Raw genomic sequence first — 24,337 nt, 5'->3', positions numbered from 1 at the left:
TCCCCCGCCCCCCATGCATCTTTCGTCTGCAGGAATATCAGCTGGGGATAATCCTATTATCTCAGTGCCCTAAATCTAGTTCCTAAAACCTTATTCCCACCCTCCCCCCATTAGAACCAAAGGTCAGCAATGAATGGGCTATTTTTTTCTCTTTTTCTGCTTAACGAAAGCAAGAATAGGGCAAGGCTAAATCGTTATCTCTTGTCTCTTCCAGATCTGGAAAGAGAGAAAATTAGGAGGTTGTAATGTCTTTGTTGGCTCTGTCACCAGAGTGCTCTTTTAAGGGTGTGCCAAGATCTTGTAGAGAAATCTCTTTTGTTTCCAATTCCTCCTTTAGAAACTTTCCCCATGTAAAAATTGACCATAGAACTGGAGTTTGGATGTGTTTTCTGTTCCCTACCGTACCAGGCTGTTTAAAAAGCTGTGGATTTTCTATGGTGTGTGGGAGAGTGGGTGTTTTAATAGGCTCTATACTGAGTGTGAACTAGAGCCTCAGCTGGTATGACTCAGCACAGAAACATCCTTATGTTGAGGATCTGGCCCTAATTAAGCACAGAGCTGGGTGGTTGGTGTCAGTTTCAATAGACAACCTTCTAAAGAAGCCCTCTCCCACCCACTTGTTGGGCAGTTGTTAGCATGGTCATTTTCAGATCATAAAGCAACGGATTTAAACTCAGGTTTCGAAGTAGCAGCCGTGTTAGTCAGTATCCACAAAAAGAACAGGAGTACTTGTGGCACCTTAGAGACTAACAAATTTATTTGATCATAAGCTTTCGTGAGCTACAGCTCACTTCATCGGATGCATGCAGTGGAAAATACAGTAGGGAGATTTTATATACACAGAGAGCATGAAACAATGGGTGTTTTTAATTACTTTGGAAAAAAAGTTCACAGAAAACATCATTTTCTCTCGTTACAGTATGTATGGTAACACCCATTGTTTCATGTTCTCTGTGTATATAAAATCTCCCTACTGTATTTTCCACTGCATGCATCCGATGAACTGAGCTGTAGCTCACAAAAGCTTATGCTCAAATAAATTTGTTAGTCTCTAAAGTGAAACAAGTACTCCTATTCTTTTTGATTTAAACTCAGTTATCATTCTTGAGCACATGATAACTGAGATGAGACGGAGCATGCCGTGGAGAGTCAGGTTATCTGGGATCCATTTAGAACATTATCTCTGTCTCATGGCGCACAATGGAATAGGTCACCTGACCTCTCCATGGGCTATTTTTTCCCCAATGAAGATAAGAATGGCCATACTGGGCCACATCAATGCTACATCTAGCCCAGTGTCCTGTCTACCATCAGGCCAATGCTGGATGCTTCAGAGGGAATGAACAGAGTGATTCATCCCCTGTCATACTGGTTTAAGGTTTAGGGACACCCAGACCATGATGTTGCATCCCTGAATATCTTGGCTAAGAGCCACTGATGAACCTATCTTCCACGAATGTATCTAGTTCTTTTCTGAACCCGGTTGCTGGCCTTCACAACATCCCCTGGCAACAAGTTTCACTGGATTGACTGTGTGTTGTGGGAAAAAGTACTTCCTGATATTTGTTTTCAACCTACTGTCTGTTAATGTCATTGGGTGACCCCAGGTGGTTGTGTTATGTGAAGGGGTAAATAAGGCTTCCTTATTCTCTTTTGCCACCCCATTCGTGATTTTATAGACCTCTCTCCTATCCCCCACATTAGTTTCTTTTCTAAGCCGAATAGTCCCTGTCTTTTTATCTCTCCTCACATGGAAGCTGTTCCATATTCCTCATCATTTCTGTTGCCCTCTATACCTTTTCCTATTCTAATATATATGTATTTGCGATGGGGCAACCAGAACTGTACACAGTATTCAAGATCCAGGGGTTCCATGGATTTACACAGTGGCATTATGAGATTTTCTGTTTTATTATCTACCCCTTTCCTAATGGTTCCTAAGATTGTTTGCTTTGTTGACTGCTGCTGCACAGCGAGTGGATGTTTTCAGAGAACTCTCTACAATGATTCCAAGATCTATTTCTTGAGTGGATAGTGCAGGTCCATTAATTCCAAGCCCTTTGATGGAACGTGCTATTTATAAGTGCTAAGATTTAGTCATTAATTATTATTATTATTACATACATGATCAAATGGAAATTCCTTCTAGGCTTTTAGGAGTGGAAGGTTCTACCATGTGTAAGTTGTAGAGATAGTTGGAAAATGATGTTTTCTGTGAACTTTTTTTCAAAGTAAATAAAAAATGTCGAGGAAAATTCTCAAGGAAATTTTCCATTTTTTAAACAAAAAAATAGAAAATGGATTGTTTTCCCAAATCTGAAAAAAATATTTGTAGGTATTAGTGCATGCAAATATTTGCTATTTATCCCTGTTTTCCCACTTCCCTTATGTACACAGCTCTTCCTTTCAGTCTCTGCGGGGAGGACAGCTCATTTCGTGGTTCTGACATTTCTGATCTCCTGCAGGAGGTCTGACATCAGAGCAAGGCTGAGGAGCAAGATCATGAAATCTTCAAAATCAATTTTGTTGTCTTTATCCTCATCCAGGGCAGAAATGATTTCCTGGTATTTTGGTTTGCTTTCTTGGCCCTGTGGAGAATTTTAATAAAAAAATTTTTAACACAAAATTCCTTTTTTCCAGCATCTTCTCGAAAATAGCAAAATATTTATGTAAATGTTGATACATTTTCCTGCCTTTCTATCCATCCATTCATCCATCCATCTTCTTATAATTATGCCTGTCATTGCAATTTCTGCATGTCTCACAGGAAATTAACCACTGGACAACTTCTCAAGTTTTGTAGTAGATTCTGCATCAGTGGAAATTTTAATATCAAGATTGGATGTTTTTCTAAAAGATCTGCTGTTGTTTATACAGGAATTCATTAAGGAAAGTTCTGTGGCCGGTATTACCCTGGAGGCCAGACCAGATGTTCACAATGGTCCCTTCTGGCCTAAAAATGTATTAATTACCCTTGTTGTGAATAATTTGCACCTTATTTCTAGTCTAAATTTGTCTAGTTTTAACAACAAACCACTGGATCTTCTTATACCTTTGTCTGCCAGATTGACTGACCTGTATTGCCAAATTTCTGTTTTCCATATAGGTACTTACAAACTGTAATCAAGTCACACTGTAAACCTTTTTCTTTGATAAGCTAAATAGATGGAGCTCCATCAGTCTTTCCTGCTCTCTGTGGGACCTCACTTGAAATAGACCCCCTCAGTTATTCCCATTACAATTAAATGTTGAGGCATATCAGTTATCCAGTTTTCAATGCATTTAATGTGTTCTATGTTGACTTTGTATTATTCTAGTTCATTAATCAAAATGTTGTGTGGTACCAAGTCAAATGCCTTACAGAAAACTAAGTACAGTAAAAACTGTGTTATCCAGCACTCTACCAAGTGGAAAGCTCTATAAACTGGCATTTTTGATCTTCATTGAAAGTCTGATTTATAGTCCCATTGGTGTGGGGCTGGCAGGCTCCCTACCTGGCGCCACGTGGCTCCCCACAAATGGCAACATGTCCCTGCTGCTCCTAGGTGGAGGTGTGGCTAGGCAGCTCTGCACACTGCCCCCAGCCCAAGTGCCAGCTCCACAGCTCCATTGGCTGAGAACCACGGCTAATGGGAGCTGCTGGGGCAGTGCATTCGGGAGGAAGACAGCGACAAGTCACTGTTTGTGAGGAGCTGCCCAAGGTGAGCGCCACCTGGATCTGGCACCACGAAACCCCTTCCACACCCAACCCCATGCCCCGAGCCCTTTCCCACACCCAAACTCCCTCCCAGAGCTCATGCCCCACACTCCCTCCCACACCCAAACCTCCAGCCCTGAACCCCCTCCCACACCCAAACTCTCTCCCTCTTAGTTAACTGGAATTTTTTACTTGCCAGCACCCTGACTCCCGCAACATGCCAGATACCAAAGCTGTTACTGTATATTACATCAAAGCTATTACTTTTATCAACCAAACTTGTAATCTCATCCAAAAAATATATCAAGTTAGATTGATATGATCTATTTTTCATAAACCTGGCATTCATTATACTATTCTCCTTTAGTTCTTTATTAATCAAGTCCTGTATCAGCCTTTTCATCATTTTGGCCAGGATTGATGTCAGACTGACAAGTCTTTTTACCCTTTTTAAATATTGGAACAGTCGCTTTCTTCTGGTCCTGTAGAACGCCCCCATTGTCCATTGAAAAATTCACATTAAAAGTCCAAAGAGCTCTATGGCCAGCTCTTTTAAAAGTCTGGGATGCAAATTAACTGGATCTGCTCATTTAAACATTTCTGACTTTAGTAGCTGTTCATATTCCTGAGTTACTATTTTCCATCATCATCATCGGATATGAATACATAAACTGCCTATTTCTAAATATAGGACAGAAATATTTATTGAACACTTCTGCCTCTTCTGCATTATTATTGACAATTCTGCTATTTCTATCTAATGATATACCAGGACTATTGTTAGGATTCTTTTGTTCCTAATATACTTAAAATATTCCTTTTTTTGTCCTTAACTTTGCTGGCCAGGAGTGCTGGGGAAAATCCAATCTTTATTTCTTAAGCATGGATAATTCATAAGTAGTGCAAGTTAGAGCAGCCAATAGGCTGCTCTAAACTGTGCCCAGTGCTGGTGCCAGATGAAGAATCAAGAAGCTTTATCTGGCCCTCCAACAGCCTCCCCTCTCTTCTGCACCCAATGGAAGCTGTGTGCATCACAGAATCTGGCCCTATGTATTTAGAAACTATATGAAATAATATATTCTTCCCTTATTTCAACCTCCACTGAGTTCCTTTCCTCCTCTCATACTGTGTTTTTATTCCAGACAGAGCTAGGAAGGTTGGGATGACAAGATCCCCCATAGAGCTGTCACTAACACTCTCAAAAAGAGGTGCTGATAACATGGTGCTTTCAGCTCTCCGTCTGCTAGAGAGACCATTTATGCCTCTGCAATTTATCTCGCTTCAGCTGCCTTGGAGGTCTAAGTCTGATTCTCATGTCAGGTGTTTATGATGTAATGGCAGATTCAGCATTAAACGTGTGTGCATTTCTTCCTACCACAAATACCCAGTATCCAGTCTTTGTTTGAGCCCTTGTAATTGTGCTACTTTCCAGACAGAAATGCAGGCAGATACATTAACCGTGGTTTCTCAATTTCTTGCCCTGTGTTGCATATGGAGGTGGCCAGGAATACAGACAAGGAATCCATCAAGAATGTATTTACATAGTCATTAAAATCTCACTGGGGATTTGCAAGGCGACAATATGCATGTTGTATCTGCCGCCTCCAAAATGCCTTTCCAGTTTGAGGAATAATTTGGTTGGTCGTTAGGTGAAAGGCAGACACGGGGCAAAGGATTTGCCCGGAAAGGAGATTGGCAGATGGATAGTTCAGTTTGTCCAATGCATGTTTCATATCTCCAAGTATGCAATATGGCTGAGATTGCACGAACAGTGCACAATGAAAACATCTTGACCGGCAATGACAAAAGGTGCTTACCTATCCTAGAGGTGAACGTGCACAGGGCTGGGCTCTGGACACCTGCTCTACATGCTCTTACCTGTATGAAATTCATAAACTGGGTTTGCAGCAGGGTTTTGGTTTCAGCTTTGCTGAGTTTGCCATCGGGGTCAGCAGAGTTGTTGTAAACCAAGGCTGCGGTAGCAAATGCTTTCTCCAGGTCTGAGCCTTTCCCGAGAACTATGGGGAAAAAGACGACTCATACAAAGGTTTGCAATATTATTGAAAATGTTGTGCTAGAAACAGCCCTAGTGTCAGAAATGAAAGCCTGCAGCGCTGCCTGCCCAATCACAAGTGCCGCTGGGCCACAGCTGAACAGTGCACACCTCTGTAGATTCTTTGCCTTACTCCAAGCTCTGCTCCTGCCCTGCACCCACCCTTGTTCCACTCCTGTCCCAGCCTTGCTCCTGCCTTCCCTGACTCCAGGTAATCTGGTTCTTACCCTCACCTCTGTTTCCTGGCTCCAACTCTGTCCTCTGGCATTTGGATTGACTATGGTTCTGACCCTTGGCCCTGGTTCCTGGTTCTGACCAGCAGGCCTGACTCCGGCTCTGACTTGGTCTCCTGACCCTCAGCTGGTGTAAATCAGTGTAGCGCCATGAAAGTTAATAAACCTCTGACAATTTGTACCACCTGAGGATCTGGCCCAGAATTTATTACAAGCGAGGTACCAACATGCACTATGCCCTGCCAAAATTTCAATGCACCCTACCATTAAGATTTTATGCTATGAATAAATATAAAACAAAAGCACTAACAAAAAGTGAGCCAGGTATAACCAGTGCTGTGGGTCTAGGTCACTGAGTCTGTTAGTTCTAAAGCTGTGGCAGACTTAAACTTAAATGTGGTCCAGCCACTGGCAGGGGTGGGATGGGGGGACACAGAGAGCCACACAATGTAGCTGGGTTACACAGGCATAACACTAAATATGTAGGGCTGGATTCTCTTATGTTATACCTAGGGCCAGTGACAATTTTTCCAATGACAGGTTTCAGAGTAGCAGCCGTGTTAGTCTGTATTCGCAAAAAGAAAAGGAGTACTTGTGGCACCTTAGAGACTAACCAATTTATTAGAGCATAAGCTTTTGTGAGCTACAGCATCCGATGAAGTGAGCTGTAACTCACGAAAGCTTATGCTCTAATAAATTTATTAGTCTCTAAGGTGCCACAAGTACTCCTTTAATTTTTCCAATGAAACTGTTTTTTGATGGAAAATGGAGTTTTTGACCAAACAGAATTTTCCGTGGAAGGTGTCTGCTTTCTGCAGGAAATCTTGATTTTTTTCCATTGAAGAACTGAATATCTTTTGACTAAAAATGTAAATATTATGATGCTGCTGTAATGCCTTATGGAAGTTGTGGTTCAGGTGCCTTTTGCTCCCTGTCTCCTCTATGGGGCATGCTCCCCAGTTGATTTCATCTCCCAGGATGCACTGTAGCCATGCGACAGCCACAATGTACCACCTCCCTTCCCCAATGTGGGGTATCATGGGAGATGTAGTCTGAGGAGGGATCCAAGTCTCCAGAGGAGAATGGGTGCATGAGGTGCCCAAACTGCAACTCCAGTGAGGCCCCAGGGTGGCATTTCAAAATTGAAATATTTGGTCTTAGCCAAAATATTTTGACTGAGGATTTTTCACCAAAAACTCAAAATTCATCGTGGTAAAAAGCCCATTTTCTGACCTGTCGTTTCCCACCTGCCCCCCACTCTGCCCTTTCATCTGGGTTTTGTCCCAGTTCTGCAGAGCATAGACTAGGTCTTCCAGTGAGTTTGTGCAAAGCACGTTGTAGATGCCACTGTAATACAGATGTACAGGCAGGGTGAAATTCACCCCTGCGCCAAGAGCCAGCACATGGCCTGGGCTTCACTTACACTCTTCTTGTAAAACTTAAGTGGTGCTGGGGTCTGAGCTAGCCCCCTACCCTGGGGTGAATGCTGCCCACTGCTGGGCAGTATTGTCTAGGGATGGGCAGAGAATGCAGTGGAAACATTCAGGCAGAGGAGATGTAACTTCTAAGCATGGGGTAAATCCTGGGAACTACTGAGTGTGTTCAACTCCCAGCTAGATCAATGGGCTAAATCCCAAAGACCTGGGTCCATCTTGAGGGCCCGATTATGCCCCCAGACCTTGGCTCCCCATTTGTAAAGTAGAGCTAGTGACCTCAAGAGGCAGCAGCTGTGCTTTTCCTGTCCCCCAAGGTGGGCTCCCTATAGGTTTGCAGGAGGGAAGGGGCAAGCCAGAGGCAGGACAAGGTGTGAGATGCAGTCATCCCCCATCTCATGTTCCCTGAGCCTGGGCAGATCCCCCCTGGAAGCATAACACAGTCTGGGGTTAATTACATTTCCATGCCCCCGTCACTCTGCAATGGAGATCCCTCTAAAAGGAGTGTCCCGTTCTGCTGTCTGAAGAAGCACCAGCAGTTAAGGGCAGAGGACTCACTCACAACCCTTCTAATTCTATTTGCCATTGGCTGTGGCCTGAGGAGTGGGATTTTGGGGTTACCACTAAATTGCCATTATTTCCTGCTGTTGATGTTTTTGTCTTGAAAATCAGAACCCAAAAGGATTAAGGAACCATGTTGAGTAGGTCTCCTTACCTTTCACAGAAGCCAGCTGCTTGGATATAGGTAGGCTGGTAACAAGAGGAAAGAAATGCTGTTATACTGGTGAACCTTGTGTGACTAGTTCCTTCATAAACTAATTGACTCATTCTACTCATTTTATTCCATTCCACAGACTATATCATAGGGCTCCTCAAAGACGAATGAGTTTCCTCCAGAGTGGAAAGATCAATATTCTTTACAAACTGTCATCACAAAATAATTCAACAACAATGGACTTTTTCTGATTCTCATACTCAGCTTCTGGCCCATAGTTTGTATGAAATATGAAATAAGTGGAACAAACTGTAACACAGTGGCTATCAACTTTTTCAGACTACTGTACCCTTTCAGGAGTCTGATTTGTCTTGCATATCCCCAAGTTCCACCTGACTTAAAAACCACCTGCTTACAAAATCAGACATAAAAATACAAAAGTGCCACAGCTCACTAGTGCTGAAAAATTGCTTATTCTCCTTTTTACCATATAATTATAAAATACATTAATTGGAATATAAATATTGTACTTAGATTTCAGTGTATAGAGAGCAGTATAAACAAGTAATTGTCTGTATGAAATTTTAGTTTGTACTGACTGCGCGGGTGCTTTTTAGGTAGCCCTGTTGTAAAACTAGGCAAATCTCTAGAGGAGTTGATGGACCCCGTGGAAGACCTCTGCGTACCGCCGGGGGACACGTACCCCTGCTTGAGAACCACTGGATGCTCATTTTCATTTTCAAAGCGTGAAAGTACTACAGGAATTGTAAATGTTCAGACTTGGTTTTGAGTGCATTCTGGAGAAATACAGCAGGTCTATGCATTTTCCACTCTGTACCATTTCCACTTCTGGAGTGCAGCATGTGTGGTTTTTATTTTTACCAGCAGTCATTTTGGTGAGAAGGGCTCTTCCTACAGTCTATTAAAATTTAAAGCGTGATTACTTTCGCTAAAGTGCTGGAAACTAATTATAGACGAGCCATCATGCTGTGGAATCCATCTCTTGTGATGGATATAGACAAATCTGTCTGCATAATGAACTTTAAGACAAATGTCAGATTATTAAAGAGTAAAGAACAAAATTTCCACTTACCGTTTGGGCATGTTTGCGGTAGCTGAAGTTGTTTTTTGGGTTGAAGCAGCACTGGGTTGAGTTATGGAATATAGTTTTGAGTTCTGAGTGCTAGCAGTACAGCCACACATCCTTCACAATAGCCTTGTTGTTTATGATCTCTAAGCAACTCAAGTAATTGCAAACAGATGAATTCAAACTCCCTGCTGTGAAAGGGAAAAAGCTCACAGCCTGGCTTCAGCATGCCCTATCAATAATGTAAATGCCACTTGGAGAACATGGAGCTAGCTAAATAAATCAGACTGGAGCAGCCTGTTTGAGACAATGGAGAGGTATTGGAAAGTAGAAGTTGCTGTTTATTTTATGAAAGACTAAGACGAAGTGAACTGGATTCAATGGGGGCCTGAACCATGGGAATCTTCCCATTGACTCTAAAGGCCTTTGATGCACTCTTTTAGTACTGACTACATCAGTATGAACTACATACCTTTTAGTTTGCGCCAGCAGGCTCTGTATGGGGGAGTTAGAGCGTTCTGTAATTCATAACCCCCGTAGATCAGTCTGCAGTACTATGTAGACAAGCCATAAGCATTCAATGCCAGGCTTCAATTAGACCAGCTTAGCATGAGTTAAACTGTACTGCTTTGTCTACACTGGAGATTTATTGTGTGTTAGCTAACATCTTATAACAACACACTTTTAAATCCTAGCCAAGACAAGGCCACAGACTTTTCTGCAGCAGGTCTAATGTAAAGGTGCCTTTAGAACACTTGTGGCAAATTTGTGTGTAGACGCTTGTCATGCCAAGGACTAGTCATGCTATTCAGCCCACACACACTCTCCAGGAAAGATCAGGCTCTGAGCTCTCCTCCTTCTTCAGGAAAAAGTTTCAAAGTGAGCTGAAACTAACTAGCTATCCTGCATGACAGACACCATGTCAATGGTTACTGTGCTAGCATGAAAAGGAATGAACTTAGAATCATAGAATCTCAGGGTTGGAAGGGACCTCAGGAGGTCATCTAGTCCAACCCCCTGCTCAAAGCAGGGCCAATCCCCAACTAAATCATCCCAGCCAGGGCTTTGTCAAGCCTGACCTTAAAAACTTCTAAGGAAGGAGATTCCACCACTTCCCTAGGTAATGCAATCCAGATTTTCACCACCCTCCTAGTGAAAAAGTTTTTCCTAATATCCAACCTAAACCTCCCCCACTGCAAATTGAGACTATTGGCAGTTGTCAGCACACCTACCATCTACTCAACCTCCTTTTGACCTCCTGAGTGGCATTGATTTATCACAAAGTGTTCCCTTCTCACATACCGTGCCACTGAAACTTGTTCCTGAAATCCTCTTGTTCTCCAGAATAAATTGGCGCCAGACTGGTGTAGCCTTTTAAAGTAACAGTATTCATGTGAATGCAGTGCTTTGTGTTCTCAAGGTGCTGGGCAAACGTTAACTGGTCAACGCTAACACCACCTGCGAGGCAAGTAAGCAGGAATCGTTGGCTTGATTCTCTGCTGCCCGCAGCAGACCCTGAGCTCAGCACACAGCAGGACCACCAACATGGAACCAGTTCTGATGTCTGGGTTCTCTGGCTCAGCTCTGGCCCAGCGCAGGTGAGAGTTTCCTGGGGGCTGCTCCAACTTGTGCCAACTGACAACAGTATCTAAGGGAGCGTGCACCCCCTGAACGCAGCTAGAAGGCAGCACGTTCCAGCCACGCCTCCTCCCCATTTCCTGACACGCCCCCCTGTGGTAGAGACTGTGAGACAAGTGGAATAGATGCTGTTAATTCTCCATCTGTGCTCACTAGGGTCTCCCCCATGCTAAGGGCACCCCCAGAAAGGGAAATTAGGGCCAGAATCTGTCCCTTTGCGTACAGGAGACAGAAGAGGTGAGAGAACCTCTTTCATTACCTTCATTTCCCAAACAAGGAAACCAAGCCACAGCACTGGGTCAGCTGCACTTCTTGTGGACACTGGATAATTTTCCTAGTGTGGACAAGGCTGGGGAGGTTAAGTAAATTTTCCAAGGGCACACAGTGAATCATTGTCATACACGGGATTAGACCACCTCCTAGGCCAGTGGCTGTACCTAGAGCATGCGGCCTTTCTAATAATTTTTTCCACACGTGGTAGGAGGAGGTGTTCTGTCTTTCCTTAGGCTTCTTGCAAAATAGCATCTAAGAGTAATCCCGTTTTTCATTTAGACTGTAGCGGATGGTCTCTGCTTCCAAAAAATCACAGAGACACATGACAGCTCAATCCCCACTCTCAGAACACCTCTTAATTCTGTTGTGTCTCAGCATGACTGTTGATATTTGAAAATACACTGGTACACATTGCACATTTCTTGTCAAAGTTCTCTAAAAATTGCTTTTAACATGGCTCTGTGTGCTTTACCTATGAGCCTATAGGCTTATACCTGAAAGTCCTATAGGTCCTTTCCCCCCCTAAGATTGGACAGTGAATAGGATGGCTTCAATGATTTCCAACTCACTTGTTCTGCTAAGGGGTAAAATACCAATGACAAAACTACCCAGAAGAGACTTTATGTAACAGGACAGTCAAAGGAGACTGCAACAGATGGCCTAGAGAATTAAAATGTTTTCCTCATTTAGTAGAAGCTAAATTACTGAAGGCTAATGACTAAGGATGTTCACCACCTTACTGTTCTTGGATTTTAATTATCTTAAAAAGCCTGGAAAAAGAGAACCCCTAATTTTCCATCTAAGAGTGTCATTACTCAGACAACTCTGAGCCTCTTTTGAAAGGTTTAAGCTGTCTTAGCTCTCCAGTGCATTCTTCGGGATTGGCTCATGAATAAAACAGAGCCGTAATTGTAGTGATGCAGCCAAAACACATATAATCAATGCTCATTATCCCATCAATTAACACACTAAAATTAAACAAGAGTTAGGGTTTAGTAATCTGCAATCGATTAAAAAACAAAATAAAAAAGCAAAAAACCTTTCTCATGGCGAAGCAATAATTCGCTTTTTCATCTCCAGGACCATAATACAAGGCATCAAATGTTTTACAGCTTGGTCAATGTGCAAGAAGTTAAGAACATTTTGGTCTTAGAGTCCAGGGCAAAAACATGGATGGAAACAGGAAACTTGATGCGTGCATCTCAGTTGCAACAAGCGTCTGAAGAGCAAAGGCAGCCCTCTGCATGCTTGCTTTTTGTAATCTGTAGATTTGACTATTCGTACCTCGAGGACCCTCATTTGTATTATCTTGGCTCCCCAATCCTCAGGATGATCTGAACTCCAGCAGTGACAGTGAGTAACTTCCCTGTTGGTTGAGAAATGAGTTGAAACAGACATGGGATATATTATCCGTGTAGAATGTATCAACAAGCATTGGCAACCCGAGTTGAAGTGGGATATAAAGGGCTAGCCCTTGCCTGGAGGTGAATTTCATCCCAAATGTGCAACAGCAGACCCCCCAGAACACAACTCCGATATGCACCACTTCTTGCTACTCATTCCCTGACCTGCATGGCTTGAAGACAGGTTTTTCATGACCTCTACTTGTCATCTTTGCACATGCTAATGGAGTGTTCCCGTATACTAATCATCCACTGACATGTGCTCCCAATGTACCCAGTGCAAACCATGCCCCAGGCAAACCAAAAAAAAAAAAGCATGTAGACAGAGATGACTGGTTCATTCCCATAGTAACTCCTGTGATTCTCCCACTACCTCTCCTGCGTACTCACCTTCCTCTGCCTCAGAGCAAGCAGGGCCCACGAGTGCAGTGTCAAAACACTGCTTGCTATGTCCCCTGTGCCCTAAACCCTAGACTGATTCACCCACTGATCTCTGTTTGCCCCCATAATCACAGCCCCTCTCAAATTCAGGTAAAGTGTGTGGGGGTATGTGTGCACCCAACCACAGCTGCTGCCTCATTTGGCCTGGGAGGGCTGGCCTAGCAGTTAATGGAGGGCTTCTCCGCCACCTGACATAGGCCAGTCAACGCTGCACTGGCTTGCACGTGACCAAATTGGCCCTGTACCAATTTGACAATGGATGGTGTGCCACCAACCTCTGAGCTCACCTTTCCCACAGTTTTGGCTCATCTCTTCTACCATGCTGTCTCTAGAGGTAGCCAGTGCTGATCAAAGGAAGATGAAAAATTTCTATAATGTAGCAACCGTGCCATGTTGTATTTGGGTGAAAAATCTATGCCTGCATGCCGCAAGCAATCAATTCATACTCTGCAGCATGAGATTTAATTACTCTTAGCTTGCATAGAGTAGCTGCAAATGTTGTTAGGGCTCATGGTACTTTCCACCTCTATTTAAAATTCAGCCAGAAGTAGTTGACATTTTGTAAACATATAATTGAAATATACAGATAAACAACTGAAAGAGGATGACTCTGTGACCCAGGCATGAACTAATAGGTTTCTTCCATCTATCATGTCTGTGATTCTGTGTTAAGGATATATATGAAAACTTAAATATTGAAGAGAAAACACAAATCTTTTTTAAATGATCAGATTTCACAATATTAAGCAACTTTCTGTTGGTGAAGTATTTTGTTCAGGCTTTAAACCCAGATATTTACACACGCACACACGGCATGTAAGAATATACTTGTGTATATATACACATTATTCTGTTTTACACAGCTATCTTGATTTCTAGCTATACTGTAACATGCAAATCGTTCATTATTATTGACTGGACAAGTTTTAGCAGATTTCACATGCCCACAATAATGAACGCACAAACACATGACCGCACAAATTATTCATGCAATCATTTAAATTAATTGCAGCTGCAAAAGACCAGGCTACGAAGTTTCTTCTTGGCATTCTCCCAGAAGTGTTTCCTTTTTTATACACTGAAGAATTCTCAAGCTTCACGTTGGTTTACATTTCTAATTCAATATGTACCATGTCATGAAAGTACTGGGTTCTATGGTGATGAACTCAACAATACCTATAAACATTCGTGGGCATGCCCAGGTTTGGGAGGGAGTATGTTGTGAGTAAAGACTAACAGCTTAGTAGATATCATTACAGCTACCACTAAAATTTAAAGCCCAAACAAGAATAATGGATTTGGCAGGGCTTCCCTTTTCCTAATGCCTTCAGACTTTCTAGCCCTGACATCTCTTCAATCAAAACATAGTTGTGTAGTGTTATGGGAGCAGAAATGCTGCTAAATTGCAGCCAAGAAGGTAATATATTAGGTTTTTTTGGTAAGGGGAATTTCATTCTCATTGGGATCTTATCTTCATATGAACGAATTAATTCTATTAATATGGATTATTATAAAATGTATCATTAAGAGTAGTTTGATTTTAATAATAATTGTTGTGGCTATTTAAAATAATCTTCCTTCCCTTCACTACTAAAATAAATACAAGGACATAACATTATTTGCTTAGGTCATCTCTTGGGTTGACACTTGTAAATACTTATTTACAGGTGCCAAAGTTGATGTCTCTTATGTAGGTTCAAATCTTCTTGAAGTTTGTGTAGTTTTCTAGATAGGGTGGCCAGGTATCCAGTTTTCGACTGGAACACCAGTTCGAAAAGGGACCCTGACAGATCAGGTCATCACTGATGACTGGGTCATTAAAAGTCCAGTTGGCATGAGGCTGGCTCTGTGCAGCTCCCTGGAAACGGCGATATATCACTGCGGCCTCTAGGCTGAAGTATTGCCTGAGGGCTCTGCATGCTGCCCCCGCCCTGAGCACCAGCTCCACAGCTCTCATTGGGTGGGAATTCCCCACTACATGCCAACCCCCTGCCCCAGCCTGGAGCACCCTCCCACACCCTGACCTCCTCATTTCTGGCCCCAGAGCATGCACCCCCAACCGGAGCCTCACTCCCTCCCGCGCCCCAACTCCCTGCCCCAGACCGGTGAAAATGAGTGAGTGGGTGAGGGTGGGGGAGAGCAAGTGACAGAGGGAAGTGGGATGGAGTGAGTGGGGGTGGAACCTCAGAGAAGGGGCGGAGCAGGGGCAGGGCCTTGGGGAAGGGGTGGGGCAAGGATGTTCAGTTTTGTGTGATTATAAAGTTGGCAACCCTATTTCTATAGCATTCTTTTTACACATTTACCAAACATTTCATCAACAGATATTTTTAAAATGGAATTTAAAAAAAATTCTGGTGGAAACTGTTTTGATAAAACAAAATTCTCCTGCAAGGTTTGCAACCCAAGTATTGCAGTCAAAGCATGAGAAGCTGAAAGTGATATTGACCAGAGCAGGTACACTTATTGTTTCTACTACTCTACACTTTGAAAGACATTATATATCCTTAAAATGGGAAAACCATTAGAAGTAGATCTTTAAGTGCACCCATCATATAAAAACTGGTCCACTTATCCCAGTGGTCCAGCATATGTCTTTAATCCCTTCACCAGTGTATACATCTACCTCTCCCTTTGGTGAACGTTATCAGACCTGCTAAATTATTTGTGAATTTTCTTGTGCTCTGTTTGCTGGCCTAAAAAGAGGACACAGGACCCAATTATGCGAGCACTAATGATGATTTGCCTTTAGCTCATATGGCTGAGCCCTATGTTACTAGAACAAACAATCCAGAGTCCTATCCTCAGTCTGCACACATTTAATTTAGCTGATGACTGTTGCACCTATATGTACATAGCCACAGCTTGTTACACTCCAAGTGGCAGCAATTCACTAAAGTCTGTATCCACTGACTTTCTGGTTTCCCCTGGAATCAAGCACAGAACAACTGGAGTCAGAGCTTTGATTCGGTATAGTCTGAGCTGTGGCTCTGGGGATCCATTCTTGGCTGGAAGCTGAATCTGTTCTGGATTTTTAACATGGGTTCGATCAGCACGTGCTAGTTAATTTCAAAGGGAATCTACGCGTGTGGGAAATTCTCACGGACATCAATGAATGCTATTCAGCAGAGAATGGACACCCTTTTAATAACCAGATCTTGCAAACACATACATAACTTTGCACGAGTGGTTCTATTGAATTCAAGGGGACTATCAGTCTATAAGTAGGCTGGGGACTGAATTTCTTTTTTTTTTTTTTTTTTACAATATTGATGGATGCTATCAAAGTTTATTTAAGTTTTTATTTTATCAATTTAAATGTTCACAGTTGCGGGAAATTATGGGGCAGGGCGCCAGACAATTATTTAATGACAATAGACCCTGAGATTCAAAAAGTTAAATCTTTATAATGGTTAAAATCTAAAGCATCAACTTCACATGTCAAAACATCCATAGTAAATATTCTAAAATCAGACTCTGAGAAGTTCTCAAGCTGCATTTTTCATACTTGGCCTATCCGTAAATTTTGATGATCAGTGGCAATATTTTTTATTGGTTTGTGTGTGGGTAGGGTGAAACTGATGTTTACCAACATTTACTGATAGGATAGGCTTGGAAGGACTCTACTTATGCATTGCCCTTAAATTGTTAAAGTGCTTGTATGATGGAGCATATTATAGAAATGCTATTGGCATTGTATTATTTTCCCATCTAGGAAGCTGTTTAAATGGAATGTTTGGAGAGGATTTCAGGTTGGACTGCTATGCAAAGGAAAGTCACTTCATTTTAAAAACAAATAAATGAGCATCCTGACAGAAGGAGGGCAAAGTTGCTGGGATACATAGGGTACAAAAATAATAGCAGGACAATCATTTTCCAGTAAGTGGTTTATTTCTCACAGTACCTTTTTGGGCTGCTCTGCCCCTGTGTTCTGAGTTCCTCACCCCAAACAAACCAGAGTGACAGCTCAGGAACATTTACCTTTCGGCTGCCATTCCTCTTTTCTAGCTCATCGCTGAAGGCTTCATCCTGCTCCTACGGGCAAAACTCCCAGAAATAGGGCCTGACTCCTTTCTTTGCAGGGCACTCATTCACCTTCACTACCAGAGACTGGATAATAATGATCAAAGTATCATGACTGTATTAATGTACTTGTGTGTAGTGGCCTGAGGAAGTGGTTTATGAGTTGATTTTGGGAACAGCAAGTGCATTGTTGAAAGGTTTGCCATTTACTTCCATCCATCTTGAACAGAAACATTATACATCTCCATTGCAATGATCACTCTTCTGCATAAACCATCTTCCCTTCTGATTGAAACACACCCCTCCTGAAGTCAAGCAACTCAAACTTGGCAGTCAAATTCTGGAGGATGGAGTCATGGTGAGTGTGCATCTCCCTGAGAAGTGACAACGTCTGCTGTGGGCTGAACTACTCATCCGATGCTCTTTGGTTCTCTTCTATAATCTGGTTAATTCCAGGTCTTCCACATTCGTTCCACGTTCCAGAAACAGAACTTCCAAGTTTGTTCTCACTTCCCAAGCATAACAGTGCTCTAGTATTACCTTTTCTGAAAGTATTCTCATGGTCTTTGTGATGGGGACCACTTCGCCAAACGGAAATATAAATGACTGCATCACCTGGGACACCAGTAGGGCTGTGCATTAGGAATCAGACCTGTTTGGGATTAGGGGAGAATCCCACCGTGTATCAGTTGAGCACCTTTGCCCACACAATTCTTCCTGAATTCGCTCTTCAGAAATATGTACGTGTAGTTCTGAGAGTGGAATTTAGCTCTGTGGTCATTAATGATTCAATTATTAATGAAGCCCACTGCAGAAGACAAAGCAGGTGAAATGTCATTTTGAAAAGCTATTAGAATCAGTCTCTGTCTGTGGGGAAAAGTCATTTCTTATTTCAAAATAAGACCTTTCAGAATACGGCATATCACTTTGGACCAAATTCTGCTCTGTAATTCATGGTTGTAGAGGGCTCTGACCCAGGGAGCTGGTGTAGAATCCTAATGAATTCAGGCACCAAACTCACTTAGACTCATTTGAAAATATCAGGTGTAAGGTGTAAATGCACACACCACTCTTTGGTACAATTATTCAGCTACATAATACACCTGTTAAAACCCCACCCCCAAAGCATTTTATTAAAGGAAATTTGGGGGAAAAAAATCTCTTTACTGGAAATACATCACTGAACTGGTTCTTAGGCATGTGCCAGTAGCCATCAGAAGAGTGAATTCCTGTTAAAGAAAAAGACACACGAGGGTGAAAATGTAAATAAAGAAAATGGCAGCTAATGGCAATGACAAGTATTCCCCATACCACTAAAACTTAATATTGATGCACTGAAAACGTTACATTAGATATATAGTTCAGATAAGGAATGATGTGTCAAGCTGCTGTCGATATTAACCTTGAAATGTAGTTTATTCCTAATGTTGGAAGGATTCCAAAAGGAAAAAGCTACAGTGTTTCCTCAAAGGAAGGAATAAAATATATGTTAGGGGAACGTATAAGTTAAGGAACACATCCGTTCAAGAGAGAGAGTTTTGAATCAATCTGGTTTAAAAGAAGTAGACTGAAGGACTTAAAGGTTTATGACACAGTAGGCTATAGAACCACTAGATAGGTATACAATGAAAGGGAAATATTTGAGATAGGCATGAAACAGACTAAGATGACTATTATTATTTTAGGTGTTTTTTAAAATCTCTAATATTAACTGTGGTGCTCTGGAGATACTGCATGTGGCAGAATAAAGACAGATGCATGCAACGGCTTCTTTCATCAATACATCAGAGACTTTGCCTGGCATAAATACAGAGCTAGATCTCAGCTTTAAACAACTCTTTTTAATTCATAGGATATGCAAATTGGGAATAATTAGGCTACTTGGGTCAAATGCTCACGAGATGAATCCATCCCCAGAACCTCAGCATCTCCTTGTGTCTCGCTTGTTACCCAATCTTTATGATTTATCATAGGCCAACTCAGTGCCAAGCAGGAGACAAGACAGAACCACTGATCTGCAGAGACTCCATTAAAGAAAATATCCAACCAGGCTTATGGGCTGCCCTGCGAATCCAGGAGGCATAGTCGCCCTCCTGGTTTTTGTACTGCTCCGGGAAGCAAATTCCACGTCTCTGCCCAGTTCTCAATATACTGTAGGAGGCGGGGGTGGAGTCAAGGTTCTGCTCCCTCCTCCCTGCAGACTAACCGTGCTAGAGAGGGGAATGTAGTATCTTTGCACAGCCTGCTGCCCTTGGCATGCCAGAAGCAGTGGTACAATGTACCCGCCCACAGAATGTGTCCCTAAATGGCAGCAAAAGGCCACTGGAGCCTTGTTCTTCCTTTGCTTAGCTTTACAACTGGTGGACAATACAAATATTGGAGAATTTGCATGGAAAAGACAGGCCTTATTCAGACAGGGATTTTAGCCACTCGGATTCAACGGATTTATACCCATCACGACGAAGAGCAAAAAAAGCCTCAGGCCTTATACATAGATCCCAAGGCCAGAAGAGACCATTGTGATCATCTAGTCTGACCACTTGTGTAACACAGGCCAGGGAACTGCCCCAAAGTCATTCCTAGAGCAAGCATCAAGGCACACACATGGCCTTGGTCTTTGAGACACAAGCACTGCCTGCTACTTGGGGGGAAAAGGAGTGTGTGCGGAGGGAAGGGGATAAAAGCCTCCACAGTTTGTATACCTAGTAATACAAACATGTCTAACAGCTAGGATAGCGGAGAAATGGGCTACAAAGAGAAACACACAGAAAGGATTATACATGAGCAGGAAGGACTGCCCTGAACATCAAGGGACATATATGCTTCAAGGCTGACCTAGTTATTTAACTAACTAGCAGATATACCCACTAATAACGCAGTGGGAAAGAAATCCATCTGCCAGCAGCATGCACACAGGACTTCAAAGAGGAAGCTAGAGTTTACAGAGTCATTTATTTGCCTTACATTAGGAAACACCAAACTCAGTGTTTTTTCTCCTGATGCTCCCCTGTGATGTAATTGGCCCTGTACCGTGACTTTAACACAAAGGGAATGTTCCTGCATATTCTCCAGCTGTAACATGCATGCATGGATTTTTGTTTTCATTTTTGTGGTTGCTATATTATATTCATCAGAGAAGTTAGAGAGGGAAAAAACTTATTGGACCTTCCAACCCACACGCCTGTCCATGAAACTATAGTCCCCAGGCAGAGGATGTATCAGATACCAATCAGCTCATTACGGCTAAACACTACTAAAGAGCCTGTATATCCTACTCCTTCCTTGAATATATTACTGTATAAGTTCTTTTTTGAGCATGGATATGTTGCTTGGTTCTATTACTAAGTCATTCCCTCAGTTCTGTTTTTCAGATGAAAATGTATGCGTAAACTTGAAACTTAATAATATAATAATTATGCCTAGCTCTTACATAGTACTTTCATCCACAGATCTCAAAGCATGTAACAGAGGTCAGTATTATCCCTAATTTACAGATGGGGGAACTGAAGCACAGAGAGGGGAAAGTGCCTTTCTCAAGGCCACTTCTCAGACGAGGGGCAGAGCTGGGAACAGAATCCAGATCTCTCAAATCCCAGGCTAGTGCTCTAGCCACTAAGCAATGCTGCCTCCCATTTGCATAGGCAAATAACATAAGAATGGCCATACTGGGTCAGACCAAAGGTCCATCTAGCCCAGTATCCTGTCTTCTGACAGTGGCCAATGCCAGGTGCCCTAGAGGGAATGAACAGAACAGGTAATCATCAAGAGATCCATCCCCTGTCACCCATTCCCAGCTTCTGGCAAACAGAGGCTGGGGACACCATCCCTGCCCATCCGGGTTAATAGCCATTGATAGACCTATCGTCCATGAACTTATCTAGCTCTTTTTGAACCCTGTTATTGACTTGGCCTTCACAACATCCTCTGGCAAGGAGTTCCATAGGTTGACTGCATTGTATGAAAAAATACTTCCTTTTATTTGTTTTAAACCTGCTGCCTATTAATTTCATTTGGTGCCCCCTAGTTCTTGTGTTATGAGAAGGAGTAAATAACACTTCCTTATTTATTTTCTCTACACTAGTCATGATTTTATAGACCTCTATCATATCCCCTCTAGTTGTCTCTTTTCCAAGCTGAAAAGTCCCAGCCTTATTAATTTCTCCTCATCTGGCAGCCGTTCCATACCCCTAATCATTTTTGTTGCCCTTTTCTGAACCTTTTGCAATTCCAATATATCTGTTAAGGGAGGTCAGGACAGAAAGTCACAAGTGCCTAGAGACAGTCTCTCCCCCAATTCAAGAAACTGGGGGGCTCCAAACTAAAGGGGCAGAGCTGGAAGATAAGGATCACCCCCCCACACACACACACTCCAGTTTTTTGTTTTGTTCTGGACAATTAAACAACACAGTACTGATTTATTAATACTTGGAGAGAAAGAGAGAAAGACAAACACACTGAAATTGGACTGTATACATTAAAATTGGGTATTTTTATGTTGTGACACTGACTTACCAGAAATGAATCATGTCTCCAAATGTATGTCTGTACAGTCCTTGTAAAAATCTTGGAAAATACTCAAAATGAGAATTATAAGGTCAAAACATAGTAGTTAAAATATTATCAACTTTTTGTTTAGCGCAGGCTTATTTTACACTGTTCTAATATCACCATACTCTTCAAATGTACATTGTACGCATTAACTTTATTAGGGTCAAATGGATATCACAATATAGATCCATCCACTGAGTAGCCATAAATTGGTTACAACAATCATATAAGACTATGCTGTTTTATGCTAAGATGCTTTTATCATTACAGCTCATACAATATTATAGACGGATACACTTTTATTTAGAAATGCAGATGATCAGTTTCAATTATGATGCTGTGTTTCAGGCTTCAAACTGAGTAAGAAAAGAGTGTTTAGGGTGACCCTTTTGGCTACACAGAATCCCATGTACTGTAAGAAGCAAAGTCCAAATCTTCAGTGAAGCGATGCCAATTTACACGGGCTAGGAATCTGACCTTGATTTTAAAATGAGGTTTTTTTAGATTTTGCCAGTTTCCTAACATTTACTGATAGCACCAAAACCATTATTCAAAACCAGCATTCACCATAATGATGGAACAGAAGTGTCATTTAATGATTTTCAAATAGCATAGATAGAAATATTTCCATCTGGAATAAAGGAATAATTACTCTTTGTAATGCTGACTAACAATGATCTATGCCCTTGCCATGTTTTGTTAAATTAAGTACATGACACATGGCATATTTTTCACATGGTTTTGGTTACTGATATCTGCACCTCTGTTATCCTAATTAAATAAATACCTTTGTAAACATATAACACAGTTACTTGGTCCTTAGTTTTCACAGCTCACGTTAAAATTTTCACAAAACATCAATAGAAATAGGGATTTATAGAATGAATACTTAGCTTAGTTAACTGGAATAAACATTGGTCAGGTACCATTTATGCTACTGAATGCTCTCTCAAGGAAATACATTTTAGTTACAAACATTCAGAACTTGGGTAAGCCATATACCCAATTCTGCAAAATATATAAAATATACATACATTTTCTTAAACATACATTTAACAAAAAAAGTAGTGGCAGAAATTGAAAAATTCCATATACAGGGTCCAAAACATTCTGTTGGTGTGAAACTGCTTATCCATGCACTAAGTCACACAGGAATTGGTTAATCAAAATAATAATTAAAAAAATTCCTCTGGAAAAAATATACTAAAAACAAATGCCCTAAAGCATCACAAACAGGCAGTCTTGAAAATTTAGGAACAATATTACATGCATCGTGATATACTGAATAATCTTTAGAAATCAGAATAAAACACTTCTGTTTCTCACCAGAATGCAGAAGAAAAATCCTATTCTACTTCATTATGTTATGCATATTACACAATACAGACTTGAGGCTATAAAATGCTTTTACCGTTTTAGTACACATACAAACTACCATAAAGTTATCTATACAATACATACAACAATACTTCAGTTCACCACCTGTGATGAATACATCATCATCAGTTATCTAGTGACAAAAATAACAAACTAGCCACCACCATCTGCTTCAATAGGTACCATTAGATCTTTGATTTACATTACACACTCTCTTGGAGTATTAATTTATTTAAACTTTCTTTACAAATCTGGTGCCACTGAAACCTAGTGTTGTTACACTGTCTACATATAAGGGGTATAGGAATGCAAATTCTGTGAATGCTAAATTTGATTGGCAAATGAGGTGGGCCCACTCTGATTATAGCTCTGTTGCTGGCCATATTCACCCACCTGGCCATAGTTGGCTTGTTGGCCAAAGCCCGCAGGTTGGTTATATCCTCCAGTTGGGCCATAGTTGTCTTGATTATAACCACCTTGATTATAGCTGCTTGATTGTTTCTCCATGGTGTCTGGAGGGTGCCTCTGGCCTGAGGAATGCCACCCAGTCTCCTTAAAAACAAACCAAATATTTCCTGCCCAGAGAATAAAGTTCAAGAATCCAAAGACCTAAACAAGAACCAAAGCAATTCATTAGTACAAGGGCATGATTTTTGTGGCCCAATATATGTGTAATCTTCAGCTTTATCCAATACACTTCTTTTAATGAAATGAGCAAAGACTATTTAAAGATAACCCTTCCCAAAAGGCTCAGGAAGCTACATGCTCAGCTGTGAAACAAGGGTTCGTGCCTACCCCAAAATAGTCAGGGACAGAGACTGCAAAGCCCATCTTTTGCCCAGGTAGCTAAACCAGTTGGGGCTTGATGGGAATGGTTGTTTATAGGGGAAGGGAGTTGGGAAGGAAAGCCTTGCCTATTTTGTTGTCTTGGTGGTTGAAGGTTTTGCTGTTGTCTTTGTAATATTAATTAGTGTTAGAGGAACTCACAATTTGCTGAAACTTAAACTTTGCATGGGAACGGGCCAGTTTGACAAATTTCCATTTTTTTTTATTTGTCAAAATGTTCCCCCCCGCACCCCCGCCATTTTCTAAATGAACAGTTCTGCTTCTCGCTTTGAAATTACTTGGCTTAGAAATTCAAAGTAAAAATTAAAGTCAAAATTGAAACAAAATTTCAGTTGACCCCACCTGAATATGTTTGGATTATCTGTTCATGAACGTTTTTGAGATTTCAACTTTTCAGCTCAATGAGAAAAAAAGGTCTAAATCTTGAACATTTAGGCCAGGCCAGGAAGACCATTTTCCTCCCAGCTCTACTTAAGACAAACACAGAGTGTTTCTTTTTCAACACGTGATGGTAGATTGAAGCTGAAAGCAAACAGAACCTTCACTGCACCCAGGAAAGGCAGTGCGAGCGTG

General features: G+C 41.6%; 2 protein-coding genes across 3 annotated transcripts in view; both read right to left on the bottom strand.

Moving 5' to 3' along the window:
• Nucleotides 1-807: 807 nt before the first annotated feature.
• Nucleotides 808-9,431, bottom strand: SNTN (sentan, cilia apical structure protein). The gene is made up of 4 exons (XM_038410873.2): nucleotides 9,225-9,431; nucleotides 8,132-8,166; nucleotides 5,576-5,715; nucleotides 808-2,588 (listed from the first exon to the last, which is right to left on the bottom strand). The coding sequence occupies exons 1-4, from the start codon at nucleotides 9,332-9,334 to the stop codon at nucleotides 2,430-2,432; spliced, it is 444 nt and encodes a 147-aa protein (XP_038266801.1). The 5' UTR covers nucleotides 9,335-9,431; the 3' UTR covers nucleotides 808-2,429.
• A 12,245-nt stretch (nucleotides 9,432-21,676) lies between these two features.
• The window catches only part of SYNPR (synaptoporin), a 180,259-nt gene continuing 177,598 nt past the window's right edge, over nucleotides 21,677-24,337 (bottom strand). For both annotated transcript variants that reach the window (XM_038408116.2, XM_038408117.2), the window contains one exon: nucleotides 21,677-23,527. In XM_038408116.2, coding sequence (XP_038264044.1) covers nucleotides 23,243-23,527 — 285 coding nt within the window. In that variant the 3' untranslated portion in view covers nucleotides 21,677-23,242. The remainder of the gene's footprint in view (nucleotides 23,528-24,337) is intronic.

Source organism: Dermochelys coriacea, chromosome 7 (assembly GCF_009764565.3).
Source record: "Dermochelys coriacea isolate rDerCor1 chromosome 7, rDerCor1.pri.v4, whole genome shotgun sequence".
Classification (NCBI taxonomy): Eukaryota; Metazoa; Chordata; order Testudines; family Dermochelyidae; genus Dermochelys; species Dermochelys coriacea.
This window is presented reverse-complemented; position numbering and strand designations above follow the sequence as displayed.

Coding starts and splice junctions, on each gene's coding strand:
- SNTN (XM_038410873.2), bottom strand. CDS start 9,334: ATGTGTGGCTGTACTGCTAGCACTCAGAACTCAAAACTATATTCCATA. Junction 5,716..8,131: donor GCAGCTGGCTTCTGTGAAAG/GTAAGGAGACCT, acceptor TTTTCCCCATAG/TTCTCGGGAAAGGCTCAGAC. Junction 2,589..5,575: donor AGTTTATGAATTTCATACAG/GTAAGAGCATGT, acceptor AATTCTCCACAG/GGCCAAGAAAGCAAACCAAA.